The sequence below is a fragment of the Vipera ursinii genome, assembly GCF_947247035.1.
Source record: "Vipera ursinii genome assembly, chromosome: 2".
Lineage (NCBI taxonomy): Eukaryota > Metazoa > Chordata > Lepidosauria > Squamata > Viperidae > Vipera > Vipera ursinii.
This window is the reverse complement of record NC_139513.1, coordinates 114801729-114819932: the sequence shown is the minus strand read 5'-3', so window position 1 is coordinate 114819932 and position 18204 is coordinate 114801729. Positions and strand designations below refer to the sequence as shown.

At 41.5% G+C, this 18204-nt stretch overlaps 1 protein-coding gene across 2 annotated transcripts in view; it reads left to right on the top strand.

Moving 5' to 3' along the window:
• TBCD (tubulin folding cofactor D) overlaps positions 1-18204 on the top strand; it is a 164767-nt gene that overhangs the window by 2529 nt on the left and 144034 nt on the right. For both annotated transcript variants that reach the window (XM_083354407.1, XM_083354406.1), the window contains exons 2-7: positions 175-389; positions 13769-13819; positions 14463-14560; positions 14971-15072; positions 16231-16377; positions 17049-17104. In XM_083354407.1, the coding sequence (XP_083210533.1) occupies positions 197-389; positions 13769-13819; positions 14463-14560; positions 14971-15072; positions 16231-16377; positions 17049-17104 (647 nt within the window). In that variant the 5' untranslated portion in view covers positions 175-196. The remainder of the gene's footprint in view (positions 1-174; positions 390-13768; positions 13820-14462; positions 14561-14970; positions 15073-16230; positions 16378-17048; positions 17105-18204) is intronic.

The following is an 18204-nucleotide window of genomic DNA, read 5'->3' as shown; positions in this document are numbered from 1 at the left end:
AAGGTGGTAAAATTGGGCACAATTTACTTAACAACCATCTTGCTTTATAACAGAAAGTCTAGTTCCAATTGTGATCATAAGAATTACCTGTGCTTCTGTTACGGATTGTTATTGTGAAACAAATGAATAGTTTTAACTCTAACTTTTAATGTTAATTTGCTTTCATTTTGCTAGAAAATAATTTATCAGAAAGGAGATGGTTTTAAATGAGATGAACAATGAGGGACACGATCAAGAGGACAACAAATGCTTGGAGCCTGATGTCATCGCGAAAGGAAACATACTTGAAAGTTTTGCAGAGAGTCAAGAAATTCGGGAGTTAATTAATCATCTTAGATTGGTATATGAAGATCTGACACCACGAGAAAAAGTTCTTGAAAAATTTAAAGGTATGAGATAAATTTTTTTTTAAAAAGGTAAAAACATAGGGACAATTAAAAATCAATCTTGGTCAGAATCTTTATTAGAGTTATTTGTGTGTGTGCTATTTGTATAAATAATTGGAAATGTTATTCCCATTGTTTGCCAAGTGCAAACATAGTAATCATTTAAGACTATTCATCTCCCTTTATTTACTAGCTAAGTAGGACTGTAATCCTAAGTATTTTTTCCAGATCATCAATAAAGTAGAATTTAAATGTGAATATAAAATTCTCTTAGCCTCAGCCTGGTAACTTTTTCTACTAAAATGAATTCTTCCATTTTAATTTGAACAAACTCAGAGAGAACCTAGGAAAGATCCCATGGATGAAAATCCTAATGGGGAAAACAACCCAAGAAGTGTAGGAAACTGCAAAATGTGATAATAAAAGCCCAGACCAGCACAATACTGCTAAAAAAGAAAAACAAGAAATTCAAGAAGAAACCAACATGGCTGCACAAAGATCTCTCTGTCAAACTGAAAGACAAAAAGGACAAATACAAAAAATGGAAAGAGGGACACATAACTAAGGCTGATTATCAGCAGACAGCCAGAACATGCAAAGATGAAGTCAAGAAAGCAAAGGCTCAGAACAAACAAAGACTTGCAACAGAAATCAACAATAATAAAAAAAGTTTCTTCCAACATATTGACAAAAAGAAAAAAGTCAAGGAAACTGTAGGTCCACTAAAGAGAGAAGATGGCAAGGAAATAACAGGCGACAGGGAGAAAGCAAAGCTGCTTAACTCATACTTTGCATCAGTCTTCACACAAAAAGAAACTAGCCCAACATACCTAAAAAACCACTACAAAAGAGAAAGTAGAAACAAAAATTAAAGTAAGGAAGAAAATGGTAAGAGAACACCTATTCAATCTTGATGAATATAAATCACCGGGACCCGACAGATTACATCCCAGAGTTCTGAAGAAGCTGGCAGATGTTATATGAAACCCATTATACCACATCTTTCATAAATCCTGGAGCACTGGGTAAATACCTGAGGATTGGAAAAGGGCTGATGTGATTCCCATCTTCAAGAAAGGAAAAAAAAATGGGCACAGGAAACTACAGACCAATCAGTTTAACATCAATACCTGGGAAGATCGTAGAAAAGATCTTTTGCTAGTCAGTTAACTAAGGTATGTAGGAAGCGCATCACAATAGTAATGGGGGACTTTAATTACCCTGATATCAACTGGGAGACAAATTCTGCACCAAGTGGAAGATCTAACAGATTCCTGACAAACCTAGCAGACAACTTTCTCTCCCAAAAAGTAGAGAAGGGAACTAGGGGATTAGCCATATTGGATTTAATTCTCACTAACAGAGATGAAATGATAGAAAGTGTCAAAGCCACAGGAACCTTGTGGGGAAGTGATCATGCAATATTGGAATTCAACATTATGGAAGCACAAGAATACAGTCAAACTAGAGTCTTGGACTTTAAAAGAGCTAATTTCAATAAACTTAGAGAGACCTTGGGAAGAATTCCATGGATGAGAATCCTAAAGGGGAAAACAACTCAAGAAGCTTGGGAAATTTTGAAAAATGAGATAATAAAGGCCCAGTCTAGCACAATACCAACAAAGAAGAAAAATAACAGCTTTCAAAGGAAACCAGCATGGCTGCATAAAGAACTCTCTGATAAACTGAAAGATAAAAAGGACAAGTATAAGAAGTGGAAAGAGGGGCACATAACTAAGACAGAATATCAGCAAATAGCCCGTGCCTGCAAAGATGAAGTGAGGGAAGCTAAGGCTCAAAATGAACTAAGGCTTGCGACCAAAGTCAAAAATAACAAAAAAAGCTTCTTTCAACATATAAGAAACAAGAAAAAAGTTAAGGAAATGATTGGTCCATTAGTGGGGGAAAGTGGCAAGAAGGTGACAAGCAATAGGGAGAAAGCAGAGCTATTTAACTCGTTTTTTGCATCTGTCTTTACACAAAGGGAAAAAACAGTCCAACCTACCAAAACCAGTGCCATTAAAAACAGAATAGAAATGCAAGTTAAGATAGGCAAGAAAATGGTAAGTGAGCACCTGTCCAGCCTAGAAGAGTTCAAATCACCAGGACCAGATGGATTACACCCCAAGGTTCTCAAGGAACTGGCAGACGTGATCTCAGAACCACTGAAGTATATTTTTCAAAGATCCTGGAGCACTGGGGAACTACCAGAGGACTGGAAGAGAGCTGATGTAGTTCCCATCTTCAAAAGGGAAAGATAATCAAAAAACAGATCTGCGAACAACTAGAATCAAAATTATAACTATTAGCCAGCACAGGTTTGTTAAAAACTCATTACATTTGCAGCTGACACCAAACTGGCAGGAGTAGCCAACACTCCAGAAGACAAACTCAGGATCCAAAAAGATCTTGACAAACTGGAACAATGTGTCCTATCCAACAAAATGAACTTCAGTGTGGAGAAAAGCAAAGCTTTAGATATAGGCAGGAAAAATCAAAGGTACAAGTACAGATTGGGTGAGACCTGGCTTAAAAACAGTAACTCTGAGAGCGACCATGGAGTCCTAGTGGACGATCACTTGACTATGAGCCTGCAGTGTGTAGCAGCAACCAAAAAAGCTAATATACTGTAATCCTGGGTTATATAAACAGAGGCATAGAATCAAGATCACATGAAGTATTAGTACCTCTTTATAAAACCCTAGTAAGACCTAGAATACTGCAGCAAATTTTGGTCACTATATCACAAAAAAGATGTTGACAGTTTGGGAAAAAAATCAGAGATTAAAGGCCTGGAGACTAAAACATACGAAGAACGGCTGCAGGACTTGGGTTTGGCTAATCTAAAGAAAAGAAGAAATAGAGACATGATAGCAATGTTGTAGTATTTTAGGGACTGCCGCCAAGAAGAAGGGGTTACGTTATTCACCAAAGCGCCAGAGGGCAGGACAAGAAACAATGGTTGGATACTGATGAAAGAGAGAAGCAACCTGGAATTAAGGAGAAACTTCCTGACAGTGAGGACAATTAACCAGTGGAACAGCTTGCCTCCAGAAATTGTGGGTGCTCCATCACTGGAGATTTTTAAGAAGAGGCTAGACAGTCACTTGTCTAAGATGGTATAGGTCCTCTTGCTTGAGCAGGGGGCTGGACTAGAAGATCTCCAAGGTCCCTTCCAGCTCTATTCTATTTTATTTTCATTAGGAAGGGTAATGACTCAGTTGGAATTCACAGAGGAGCGCACTGTTCTGAAATCCCTTCCTCTCCTTTTTAATTTTAATCATTTTATTCTTGTTTTTAACTGTTTTTATTATATTTATATATAGCTTTTATGTTTTTTTGTCTATTTGTACATTGACCAGAGTGGCTGTGTTAGGGAGATAGTGTGTGTGTGTGTGTGTGTGTGTGTGTGTGTGTGTGTGTGTGTGAGAGAGAGAGAGAGAGAGAGAGAGAGAGAGAGAGAGAGAGAGAGAGAGAGAGAGAGAGAGAATGTAGCATGGCTTTCTACCTATACTATTTGCTTCTGTTTTATTAATAGCAAACTTATTTGTTTTTGAAGAGTGAATTATTTTAATGTTTGAAACAAAGCAATAATGCAGATGATTTCTGATAGCTACAAGATTGTTACTGTATTGTATGCTATTTTGCGTCTATGTGGAGAATAATTTCCGGAAAAGATTTTGGTGCTGAAAGCTTCTTGCATTTTCTTTCTTTAGATTCAAGTCTATGTATCATTTATATGGAAATGAATCCACCAGTATTTTTTTACAGGAAACCTCCATGGGCTTAGCCTTAATGTTTCTGATGTTTCTTTATTAGGTGTCTGCTAGATAATTATTTGCAAAAGTATTCTTAAATGATTGCATTTAATAGCTAGTGAGGTTGATTAAAAATTAATGGACTGCCAAGAGTTTTAATAATAAAGGTAACATTTAAGATCCTAGTTTATTAAATATGTAGTCCCACAATGGTATCCTAAATTATTCTGAAAATTGTTGGATCCTATAGGAAGAGACATTGATACATTGACATTGAAACATTGAGAGTGATTGAGTGAGGGGCTGTGGAAAAACTAGGGGAGTAGGAAAGCCCTGCTCTATAAAATCTATTCCATTAACAGAACAATATTGGAGATGTTAGCTTTTGCTTTTGTGCTAACTTTGTTACTTCATAATCTTTATGGTATCATAGTAAATCTTACTAATAATACAAGTAGACTTTGCCTAACAAATGCTCATTCAGCCACTGTTCAAAGTTATGACAGTGCTGAAAAAGGAAATTTATAACTGGTCTTTGAACTTATGGCCATTGCAGCTTCCCTGCAGTCATATGATAGCGATTTAGAACCTTAGGAACCAGTACACATTTTGTACAGTTACAGCATCCCATGGTTATTTGTTCACCATTTACATCAGAAACCAGCGTCTGATAAGCCAAGTTAGTGGGACAATTGGTAGGAAGTTGGAAGCCACAGTCATGTAACACTGCAATTAATGTTTATGAGTGATTCCCTTAATGACCGCAGCTGGAACTGATGTCATAAGTCAGGCACTGACACATGATGTTTCACTTTACAAACATGTCGCCTTGTGATGGAGTTGTCAATCCCATTTTCAGTCTGTAAGTAAGCACTACCTGTAAATATTTTAGTAAGTGATGTTAAAAAAAGTCAATCTAATACATCATTAATTTAATTGGAAGATTTCTATCCTGGTCATATTCCTACAGGTGATAAATATGATTTAGAAATAAGCCAGTGTTTTAGATTTCACCAATTCTTTGCTATTTTAAGGCTGTTTTAGGAAACCTAATATAAATTTCAACAGCCATAGAACCAGATGTACTGTTTGCATCTTCTCTTTTTTTGTGCATTTAACTTACTTTTGTCTGAGTTAGTACTATTGAAATTAATCCTTCTAATAGATATATAGATATATATATATACTGTGTATAAAAGTACCCAGAGTAAGGGTTTTTTTACAATTGTGGTTAGTGGTTTAATTACATTTAGTTTAGAGGATTAATTTACTCCAGACTGGATATTATGAATTTTAACAAGCTCTGACTTGGAACTCATCAGGAAGCTGTACTCTCAATTGTAAAAAGTTGTAATGCTCATTTTTATTGTTACGCTGCTTTGAAAATAAACCAAATTTTGGTTACCTTTCATATAGTTCTTTAATTATGATTGTACGGTGGCCTTCAGTTATATTGTTCTGTGTTGATTTTATGCTGCTGGTTTTATTTTTGTTTTTAATCTTGTGTTAGCCACCCAGAGTTGCAGTTTGCAAGTTGGGTAGCCATATTAATTAATTAATTAAATTTATTTATTTATTTCTTCCCCACCTTTATTATTTTGACAAATAACTAAAAGCAGCAAACATATCCAAAACACCTTTCTCCTTTCCTCCACAAGAGCAACCCTGTAAAGTGAATTGGGCTGAAAAAGTGACTGGTCCAAACTGGCTTTCATGGCTAACATGGGACTAGAACTCATAGTCTTCTGTGAGTTTCTAACCTGGTACCCTAACCCAAACACATTGTATATGAGGGTTAAAAGCATATTTTGTTTAGCTTGCTTATCCAGTATTGTTATTCAATTGTTTATCTTGGATTGCCATCTAGTGAGGACTTGTCGCATTACAGTAGTTGCTACAGTAGTACATACAATCTAATTTCCCTTAAGCATTTGGAGTAGAGAAATACAGATATTATATAATGACCCTGTGTATTATTTCCACTGCCCCTTGCGGGGGGGGGGGGGATTTCTCTATTTTTATTCAGTGTATATCCGATGTAGTGTTTGCAGTTTCACTGAGTACCAGGAGGCAGGCAGTATGTCTGACAAATTCCAAAAGGAAGTGGTCATCCAGTACTTGCCTCCTGTTGTTAATGTAACGCGATGGAGTGAAAGTGCACTGACTATGAATGGATGGATATAATTCTGTACAAAGTAACCCATTAGCACATTTTTATAATAGTAACTATGATCTTTGTCATTTAAGAATGGTATTCATTGGTACAAATATATATTCACTGGTCATTTAAGTGGAATAAAGTGTGTTAGGGAAAGGGCTAAAATCTTTGGCCTGATTTCTCCACTTTGGGGAAAGTACGGGGTTATTTTTTAATGTTAATATTGGGTTAAACTTGCTGGTGGCTGAACACAGCTGTTTAATTCTGTCTTCACCAAAAATAGGTGAGAAACTGCACTGTCATACTGATTTTGTTGGATTGTAGAGGATGGAGGAAAAGGCTCTCAGTGCTCTCCAGGCCATCCTTTTCCCATTCTGTGTTTACTGGAACAGCTTTGGAAACTTTGGGACCTTGAACTTAAAAGGAGGGGGGGAAATGAAATATCCTAGTATGATCTAGCTATCCAGTCTTTGCAACAAATCCCAAAGGTCGTGTATATATAACCTTCTTGATCCCCTTCATTTTCTAACACGTACCATAAAAAGATCCAGAATAAAAGGTCTCACTAAGATACAGATCATTAATTTGAGTTCATTCGTTTTCATTTTTTTAAATATAAAATGTGTAAACTTTGATTATTAGGATGCTGTTTATAACACATTTAAACAATATCGCACTGGTCACACTGGTGGATGATCTCTGGCGGGCCCGGGACAGGGGCTGTTCCTCTGTCCTGGTCCTACTTGACCTCTCAGCGGCTTTTGATACCATTGACCATGGTATCCTGCTGTGACGGCTTGAGGGGTTGGGAGTGGGAGGCACTGTTTTATGGTGGTTCTCCTACCTCTCGGGCCGCTCGCAGTTTGTATTGGCAGGGGGACAGAGATCTACCCCAAGTCCCCTCACTTGAGGGGTGCCTCAGGGGTCGGTTCTCTCCCCCCTCCTCTTTAACATCTATATGAAGCTGCTGGGTGAGATCATCTGTGGCTTTGGGGTGAGGTATCACCGGGATATCTGAGGGAACACCTGCTGCTGGCATCAAGCTCCCTTCGTCCTATGCGCTCCCACAGGGAGGGTCTTCTCAGGGTACCACCGGTAAAAGATTGCCGGCAGACAATACCCAGGGGGAGGGCCTTCTCTTGGGGTGCGCCTGCCCTCTGGAATCAGCTGCCTGTAGAGCTTAGGACTGCCCCTGACCTTCGCTCATTCTGCTGGGACCTGAAGACCTGGCTCTTTGAGCTCTCTGGCCTGGTCTGAGCATATTAATTGGGATTTTAACTGTTTTTTAAGTGGGGTTTTATTGCAAGGTTTATATAATTCTTTTTAATTGATTTTAAGTTTTGTAATTGTATCTGTTTTTTTTTTAAATAAAAACCTTGTGAACCGCCCTGAGTCCTACGGGAGAAGGGCGGTATATAAATTGAATAAATAAATAAATAAAATAAATAAATGCAGATGATACCCAGTTGTTCATCTTCACCCCGAGCCAACCCAGTGATGCCCTTCACGTGATGTCCCGGTGCCTGGAGGCGGTGAGGATCTGGATGGGAAGGAACAGGCTCAGGCTTAACCCCTCCAAGACCGAGTGGCTGTGGATACCGGCATCTCATATTGTCCAACAAGTTCCATCTCTTTTGATGGGGGGGAGGTATTGTCCCCCTCAGAAAGGGCTCGCAACTTGGGTGTCCTCCTGGATTCACAGCTTAATTTGGAAGATCATTTAACGGTCATGACCAGGGGGGCCTTCGCACAGGTTCGCCTAGTGCGCCAGTTGCACCCCTTTTTGGACCGAGATGCCATATGCACGGTTACCCATGCCCTCGTCACTTCTCGCCTGGATTACTTCAATGCTCTTTACATGGGGCTGCCCTTGAAGAGCACCCAGAGGCTTCAACTGGTGCAAAATGCAGCCGCACGAGTGCTTATGGGAGTATCTCGGTACTCCCATGTTACACCACTCCTGCGCGAGCTGCATTGGCTTCCAGTTACCCTCTGAGTGCGATTCAAGGTGCTGGTAATAACCTTTAAAGCCCTGCATGGCTTAGGCCCAGGGTACTTGCAAGACCACCTGCTGCCATTGTCAACCTCCCATCGCCCGGTTCGCTCCCACAGAGTCGGCCTCCTCAGGGTTCCGTTGGCCAGGCAGTGCCGGCCGGCGACCCCCAGGGGGAAATCCTTCTCTGTGGGCGCGCCGACCCTCTGGAATGAGTTGCCTCTGGAGCTGCGGACAGCCCCTGACCTTCTGTCCTTCCGCTGTGACCTGAAGACATGGTTGTTCCAACAAGCGGGCCTGGAATGACTATGATTTTTAATTAGGCTTTTACTGGGTTAAATTGTTTTGTAATTTTGTATTTATTGTTTAATTCTCTTTTAAATTTTTTACTCTATGTTTTTTAATTTTTATTGTTGTGAGCCGCCCTGAGTCCTCAGGGAGAAGGGCAGCATATAAATTTGATGAAATGAAATGAAATGAAATGAAATGTAGCAATGTTTACGTTGCTTATTTTTTTATCGTGTACCGTATATACTTGAGTATAAGCCGAATTTTTCAGCCCACTTTTTGGGCTGAAAAAATCCACTTCGGCTTATACTCCAGTCAACAAAAAAAAAAGAACTTACCGAGGACTTGCGCGCGGCCGAGCTATGCTGGGGTCGCCCGGGCGCCTCTGCTCGCCCTCAGCAGCACCTGGCCCGGAATCACATGGGAAACAAGCCTGGCAGAGGAGCCGGAGCGGCGAGCAGAGGCGCCCGGCCCAGATCCTGCAAGGCCCGGCCGAGACACGCCCCCAGCAGCGGAGCTGCTCCGGCTCCTCTGCCGGGCTTGTTTTGCATGTGAGCTACTTTGCCTGACGCTGAGAAGACCCGCTTGGGCACTCGGGTTGGTGTCAGTCTCCGCAGGCCCTTCTCGTTTCCAGGAACGTCAAGCGCACTTGGCTCCCCACCCCCACGGCAGGGCAGGGCAGGGCAGAGACTTGCTCGCCCTTCTGACGGCCCTGAAGAGAAACGAAGGGCTTGCAAACTCCCCGCGAGAAGCTGGGCGTAGCGCGCGGCTGGGCGAGTGTGTGCCTGCGCACGTATTTACGAAAGAAACGCTCCGAGAGTTCTTCTTTCTCCGCCCCCTTGGGGGGAACTCTAGCGACTGCTGTAGCCGCGCTTCTCTTCTCGGCTCCGAAAATAGGGATTTCTACTCTCTCTCTCTCTCTCTCTCCCCTCCCCACCCCGCATTCTCCTGCCTCTTCGATTGCGACAATAAAAGGGCGAAGGGTGCGCTGGTTTCTTCCTCCCTCCCCCCCTCCCCTCCCCTCCCCGATTGTCAGGTGAGGCAGCTGGAGGTCTGGCCGGGAGATTGCAGCCGTTTTGAAACGCCGCGGCTTGAAACGCCCGATCAGCTGATTTTCGGGGCGGAAAGAGCCACGGCTTGAATCTGCTTGTATTTGTTTGAACTTAACCAGAAACGGCTCGTAATGGCTGGAGGAACTGCGGAGGGAGTGAATGCTCTTCTTTCTCCGCCCCCTTGGGGGGAACTCTAGCGACTGCTGTAGCCGCGCTTCTCTTCTCGGCTCCGAAAATAAGGATTTCTACTCTCTCTCTCTCTCTCTCTCTCCCCTCCCCACCCCGCATTCTCCTGCCTCTTCGATTGCGACAATAAAAGGGCGAAGGGTGCGCTGGTTTCTTCCTCCCCCCCTCCCCTCCCCTCCCCGATTGTCAGGTGAGGCAGCTGGAGGTCTGGCCGGGAGATTGTGGCCGTTTTGAAACGCCGCGGCTTGAAACGCCCGATCAGCTGATTTTCGGGGCGGAAAGAGCCACGGCTTGAATCTGCTTGTATTTGTTTGAACTTAACCAGAAACGGCTTGTAATGGCTGGAGGAACTGCGGAGGGAGTGAATGCTCCAGCCTGGAATATTTGGAAAGGCTGGGGGAACCGGATGAACTGCAGCTTAAGCGACTGTTGCCGGAGGAGCCATGGCTTGAAACGCCCCAGTTTTGGGGCAGCGTTTGCTTGTTCCGGGTAGAAAAAAAGCTGTCAACCCCGGCATCTTTTGCGGGGATTTCCCATTTCCCGTTGCGAAACCAGCCGAGCCCAAGTCCACCCTTTCTTTTTTTTCCATGGCACGCTCGGTGCCTTTCCCACGATCGTGTCTCCTTCAGATCTTACGCAAGCTCCCTCGATTTCCTGGTGTGTGTGTGTGTGTGTGTGTGTGTGTGTGTTTCTTTCTTATTCCTCCCTTCTCTGGTGGTTGGAAAGGCGTGTGACGTGCTTCGACAACAACTCTGCTGGCTCTCTCGGTGGGAACCTCCCATCCTCTATATACCCCCATTTCGGCTGCTTCGCAAACTGCTTCCTCCACCCCACCCCACCCCACCTCACCCCTCCCCGCAAAAGATGCCGGGTCGACAGCGTTTTTTCTACCCGGAACAAGCAAACACGCAGACAACCCTGCACTATTCAGCTCAGTGAAGTCACGCTTGGTTAAAAAACAGATTTAATAATAATAATAATAATAAGAAGAAGTTGGGCTGATCAAATGTTTCAATAATGACTGAAGGAGAGCTGCTTGTACCTTGGTCTTTGTGCTGGTGTCTTGACATGCCAGTGTTTTTATTTATTCCATTTATTCCATTTGATCAGCCCAAAGTAAAAAAAAAAAAACCCCAAAGACAAGGTCTAGTTTCACGGCGATGAGCGACCGGAGTGCCAATCAATTAGTTAACAGACTTCATCAGTTCCAAAATCAAGATCACACCGGCAAGCTTTGTCAGTTGTCACTCGCAGCAGTACAAATACACTAGTACGGAAAGCTGCCGTTCACTTTCGGGTGGAGGAAAAAAAAACACAACAACACCGCATGCTTTCCGCCCCGAAAATCAGCTGATCGGGCATTTCAAGCCGTTTCAAGCGTGACTTCACTGAGCTGAATAGTGCAGGGTTGCCTGCATGTTTGCTTGTTCCGGGTAGAAAAAACGCTGTCGACCCCGGCATCTTTTGCGGGGAGGGGTGAGGTGGGGTGGGGTGGGGTGGAGGAAGCAGTTTGCGAAGCAGCCGAAATGGGGGTGTCAAGCCCTACGGGGACCAGGGGAGCACTTCCAACAATGCCCACGCAGCACCGAAGGCCCATTGGCACCCGCACCCCCCAACTGTTCGGCGGGCGAACGCCAGACCCGCTGCCGCACTTACAGCTGATCGGCGGCCGGAGGAGATTGCGAGCGGCTGCGGAGGTTCCGCGGCCACATCAACAGCTGATCGGCGGCCGGAGGAGATTGTGGACGGGCGCAGAGGGTCTGCTTCAGCACAGACAGCTGATCGGCGGCTGAAGGAGACTGCGAGCGGCTGCGGAGGTTCCGCGCCGGCACAAACAGCTAAGGGGCAGCCTTTTCTACCCGGAACAAGCAAACGCTGCCCCAAAACTGGGGCGTTTCAAGCCATGGCTCCTCCGGCAACAGTCGCTTAAGCTGCAGTTCATCCGGTTCCCCCAGCCTTTCCAAATATTCCAGGCTGGAGCATTCACTCCCTCCGCAGTTCCTCCAGCCATTACGAGCCGTTTCTGGTTAAGTTCAAACAAATACAAGCAGATTCAAGCCGTGGCTCTTTCCGCCCCGAAAATCAGCTGATCGGGCGTTTCAAGCCGCGGCGTTTCAAAACGGCCACAATCTCCCGGCCAGACCTCCCTGCAGTTCCTCCAGCCATTACAAAGCAACTCTGGTCAAATTCAGGCCGTTTTGGTCTAATTCAGGCAGATGCAAACAGATTCAAGCCGCGGCTCTTCCACCCGAAAATCAGCTGATCGGGCGTTTCAAGCCGCGGCGTTTCAAAACGGCTACAATCTCCCGGCCAGACCTCCAGCTGCCTCACCTGACAATCGGGGAGGGGAGGGGAGGGGGGGAGGAAGGAGGAAGAAACCAGCGCACCCTTCGCCCTTTTATTGTCGCAATCGAAGAGGCAGGAGAATGCGGGGTGGGGAGGGGAGAGAGAGAGAGAGAGAGAGTAGAAATCCCTATTTTTGGAGCCGAGAAGAGAAGCGCGGCTACAGCAGTCACTAGAGTTCCCCCCAAGGGGGCGGAGAAAGAAGAACTCTCGGAGCGTTTCTTTCGTAAATACGTGCGCAGGCACACACTCGCCCAGCCGCGCGCTTCGCCCAGCTTCTCGCGGGGAGTTTGCAAGCCCTTCGTTTCTCTTCAGGGCCGTCAGAAGGGCGAGCAAGTCTCTGCCCTGCCCTGCCCTGCCGTGGGGGTGGGGAGCCAAGCGCGCTTGACGTTCCTGGAAACGAGAAGGGCCTGCGGAGACTGACACCAACCCGAGTGCCCAAGCGGGTCTTCTCAGCGTCAGGCAAAGTAGCTCACATGCAAAACAAGCCCGGCAGAGGAGCCGGAGCAGCTCCGCTGCTGGGGGCGTGTCTCGGCCGGGCCTTGCAGGATCTGGGCCGGGCGCCTCTGCTCGCCGCTCCGGCTCCTCTGCCGGGCTTGTTTCGCGTGCGAGCTACTTTGCCGGCCGCTGCTGAGGGAAGATCTCTGGAGAGGAGCATAAGGTGAGCTGCTGCATTTCCCAGCCTCGGCTTATACTCGAGTCACCAACTTTTCCCATTTTTGGGGGGTAAAATTAGGGGTCTCGGCTTATATTCGAGTCGGCTTATACTCAAGTATATACGGTACTTTATTCAAGTGGCATGCTTTATTTAAGTGACATACAATAAACATAAAGATTGAACATTATTGAATATTATAAAAATAATTTATTGTAAAACATAACAAATTCAAAAGGAAAAAAATAATTCTGTAAATGTAATTCAAGTTCATTATTATTTTAATTTAAGTCTTAGTCTTAATGTATAAGAAATTAAAAGGAGGGACAAAGCTAAAATAGCAATAGAAATTAAAATGAAAGATTATCTCCCAACCCTTAGTACTGTTTTCTAATTTGCTGCACGGGTAATCCTCAACTTACAACCATTAATTTAACAACCAATGAAAGTTACAATAGCACTGAAAAAGAGACTTAGAACTGGTCCTCACACATGGGGCCATTGCAACATTCCTGCTGTCATGGGATCAAGATTCAGATGCTTCCCAATTAGCATGTATTTACAACAGTTGCAGCATCCTCGGGGGTCACACATTACCACTGTGACCTTCCCAGCTGGCTTTAAACAAAGTCAAAGGGGGAAGCCGGACTTGGTTAAGGACCATGTTATTCACTTATTGCAGTGGTTTTACTTAACAGCCAAGCCAAAGAGAGTCATAAAATTAGGCAGGACTCACTAAACAACCACCTTGATTAGCAGTGGAAGTTTTGATACCAATTGTGGTCGTATGTCAAGGGCTACCTGCACTTTAAAAAGTCATGACAGACTTCCTTAACTAGAGTTCAAAATCTTAGCGAAAACGTTTCTTAAAGCCAAACCACTGATATGTCACTTTCACATTAAAAAAATTGCTTGATAACTGAATATGTTTTTGTTTGTTTGTTTTCAGTTATAATGGATAAATACCAGGAACAGCCTCATCTTTTGGATGCTCATTTAGGTAAATATTGAGATTCTATAAATTTTTGATAAAATCTCATTTTTTTTATTAGCATGGATGATACTGATTTTTTTCCCTTAAGAATGGGTGGTAGAAGATTCTTTCTAATCCAGTGTGTAGGACTTTTCTGCCTAGAATATACTTGCCTCTGAAAGCAACTTTACTTAAAGAAATTGTTACACTTCCAGTTTCATATCATTAGTAGAGATTAAGACAGAAAGAAAATAGGAAAGATTCTCTCTCTCTCCCCCCAGCAAAAAAAACTAAACAATAATAACAACAAAAACCTCATTACTTTATTTGGCAGTTTATTCCACCAGCTCACATTCATACAGCTAGAAGGTTTCTGTAGATATCTGTTCCCTACAGCCCCTTGATTCTGAGAAATGGGGAATAAGTCCAATCTCTCCCTCTATTTTGTGACATTTCATATATTTGAAAAAAAACCACTGTGTCAGATAGTAACATGTTTTTTCCATGAAAACAAATTAGGTAATCCATTCTGATACATATTTTTGAGGTTCTTCAGTGGGAGACAAAAAGCCAAGGAGTGAATGAAGAAATAGTGTTTCAATTGTTGAAAAAAAAATTGCAAACCAGCATTTCTCTTATCACCTCACCCATTTGCCTGTGCTTTCCCTAGAGTGGATGTTGAATTTGCTGCTAGATATTATCCGACATAAAGCCTCTCCTCCTCTTCTAATTCATCTGGCCTTTCAGTTTCTCTACATTATTTCAAAGGTAAAATTAATTTTTAATATATTAGTAATATGGCCTTACTTCCATATTATCGTAGATGAGATAAAAGAGGGACAGTCATTCATAATATAGTTATGCAGTGGCTTATGGAGAGCACTAGGCTCTTTCATAGTTTGTAATTGAAAAGTTAGTAGTCCTTAAATAAGCTCCACAGAGCGTAACTACTCCCTCTGCTTTTTATTAGATCCTTATATATATGTAATTGAATTGTAATCATTTTATATTTTTTACTATTATCCATACTTTCTTATCATTGTATTGATTACATAAACATTAACTGTTTGCCTATTGCAAATGCATAACTTGAAAACTTCCTTGAGTTAATTAAATTTATTTTTACATTTCCGTAAATGGAGATGAATCATTAAACTGGAAATCCTTTCTTCACCTAGGTACGAGGATATAAAACCTTCTTGCGACTATTTCCTCATGAAGTAACAGACGTACAGCCGGTTCTAGATTTGCTTGTAGCTCAGAATCCAAAAGAATACGAGGTATGTTTTTGTTACCTAAAGTCCTCTCTACTATGAATGAGCTCATCCCATTATAACAGTCACTGTCCACACTAAAAGCAGGCTGCTGAAAGATTTCCCAAGTCTTGCTATTGCGGTCAGTATTACTACAGAGATGATAACGAATAATATAACTACTTTAAATAAGCTGTTTTTTGCATGTTCATTTATGTAGCCAATGGAGAGATATTTTCAGTTGTGATGCTAGTCTTAGAATTTCTTGTCTTCTTCTCCCAGTCATTGAAATGGCTGAATTTCGACATTTTATATGCCTGCATGTGTATAAAGATTTTAAAGAATATTTTGTCCTTTCTGTATATTGATCCTTAAAATATTTTATGTACTTATCTTTGTACCTGCCATGTACTTTCTTTGCACTTTTTGTAGAGAACTAGTGTTAAGATTTGTATTAGTGTCATTAATGTATCAGAGTATAAAAATATCTTTGCCTTCATTTACATTGCTTGAATAAAACCCTATTTTATTTGCATATTATGATGCCTTTTTGATGACGCAACCTTACCAGAAGGCAAATACAATATTAGGATGATGAGACACAATCCCCCCAAACAACGTTTACATTCAATACTTGTTACTAGGTAACAAGTTAGCTAGGTTAGCTTTGATGAATGCTGATCATTCTTCTTAGAGACATACATGGTCACAATTCTTTTTTGTTTCTGAGTTGCAGTTTGAATATTATCTATTAACTTGGTAAAAGTTAATGGGTTGGCAAAACTGTTTCAGAATTTGTCTACTAATGGGTCTTTGCAAGAGATAAACAAAATATGTCAAATGCAAGATGTTTTGAGCTACAAACAGTTTTTTTCAAGTTTGAAACAAGCTATTCCAAGTGCTAGGAGCACTTCAGATATCAGAACGCATTTTGAGATTGAAATGTTTTGCATTCAAAGTATTTTGCCATAACTCTAGTGTTTATGTTTATATTACCTTTGAGTTCAACATAATCCAAATCCTAACATAATCAAATATGTCTCATTTTTTCTCATATTTGTCTTAATTTATTATCTATTTTCTATCTCAATTTTGCAAGTTGAAATAGTTTTTACACTGTACACTGGAAGTTTTCTGAGAATATTCACTATGTATTTTACTCTGATTCTTTTTCTGCCTTGTTAGACCTGGGAGACTCGTTACATGCTGCTGTTGTGGTTATCTGTAACATGTTTGATCCCATTTGATTTGGTACGGCTAGATGGAAATATTGCTTCCATAGAAGGATGCCCTCGTGTATCAACAATGGATCGAATTCTGGCAGTAGCAAAAGTAGGTATAGTTGCATAAAATCATGATTTTTGGAATGGTTTCTTCACTTGAAAAAAGTGATTGTAACTTAATCATAAAGGCAGTTCCTTTCTGCTTGATCTGGATAACTCTATGCATCTTACTATACAACTTATAACAATCATTCAAGCTTATTGTTTACTAAATGATTTGGGGGGAATCTCATGTATAGGATCAGTTTTGATAAAGAAGGTTTGTGTCCTTTTAAAAGCCACCATGGCTTTGTTTTGATGTTGCATGCTTTATTTTCTAATTCATGACCTCTACTAACACTGTAATATGTTGCAGAGTTTAAAACAAGTATACTGTTTAAAAATAAGCATTTTATGATTCTGTGCATATAAATGTTGAAAAATAAAGTTCAGGGGGCAATTAAAAGAAACTGTTCCTAAAACAGTTTTGAAGACAGTTTTGTTTGCAAGTGCCTATCCTCCACATCTTTGAATTTTGCAGATTGTTTGGTACTTTATTTATATGCTAACTTAACATTCTATATAAAAATGTTTTTTTAAAATTATCCTTCTCAAATTTCTCAACTTTTCATCCATCCTGGCTTGCATATGCACATACACATTAAGTAAACTTTTTCCATATAATTTACTTTGTATGACCAATTTTAATAAATTTCAACTCAAATCTGTTCTTACTTTTAGTCATACCTTGTTGTAAGTGATAAGTCTCGTGATGCAGCTGCGGTCCTGGTCTCAAAGTAAGTTTCTTGTGCTGATAGAGAAGAATATAAAACTTCTTTTTAAAAAATGTACCATTATCAATAAGGCTAGACTTGTTCCATTGGGCAGTCGTATACATTTGCAATATGAATAAGTAAGCCCTTAAGTCAATATACACAATTGCAGTATGAGAATTTGCTTCAGGGTAAGAAGTAAGCTTACTAATGGTGCCAACTCTGTAGTAATTTTCTTCATTAAATATAATCCTTTACTTACGATCAGCCACATAGCAACAGGTCAAGTTGTGATCCCAAAAATGGGGTTGAAGTGCCGATAGCCAGGCTTCCTTCACAGTCATGTGACTGAACTTCAGGTGCTTGGCAGCACAGCTGCATTTATGGCTATTTCCAGCATTCTAGATTTACGTGATCAGGTTTTAGGATGGTTTTGCCGAAAACCAGTACTTTCTTCTGATTTTCATAAATCTATGCTCATAGTGAACCATTGGTTCATGTAATGATCACCACATTTGCTTTACGACTACCACAAAAAAGATTGCAAAATTGATTGACATACAACTATCATGAGCAGTCTCCATTTTGTTTCCTATGTCGAGGACTATATAAAGAAGGGGTAAGCCTTCAGAATATTTTCATGGACAAAGTTGCTCAAAAGTATTTTTCTATTGCTGTCCCTGCCAATAAGGTTGACAATATGGCAAATTCATCAGTTGTGTAGGGTTGGTGTGTCTCTATATGTAAATGCTATTTATATGTTTAATGAAGGATGGGGAAATCAGTGTGGTCACCAGTTTGAGTAACAAAATATGTAGAAATAGAGAGCCCCCCCCCAACTTGTTTCTTTTTCTTAGTGAAGTTTGTAGGCATTGTGATTTGGAGTCACTCTTGCTTCCAAGAAAGATTACTATGAGGTTTTCTTAGTCTCCACCTAAGCTATAGGAGGGTAGAATGGGAAACAAGACTGCCAGCCATAATGGCTGCAATATTTAAGCTTTGTTATAACTAATGGAGAGTCTAAGAAAGCTAACTTAAATCCTCAACATTTGTCATTTCTCTTAATATTTTCTGATTAACTCCCACCATTTCATGGCTTCTGGAGACAACTAAGTATAGTCAGT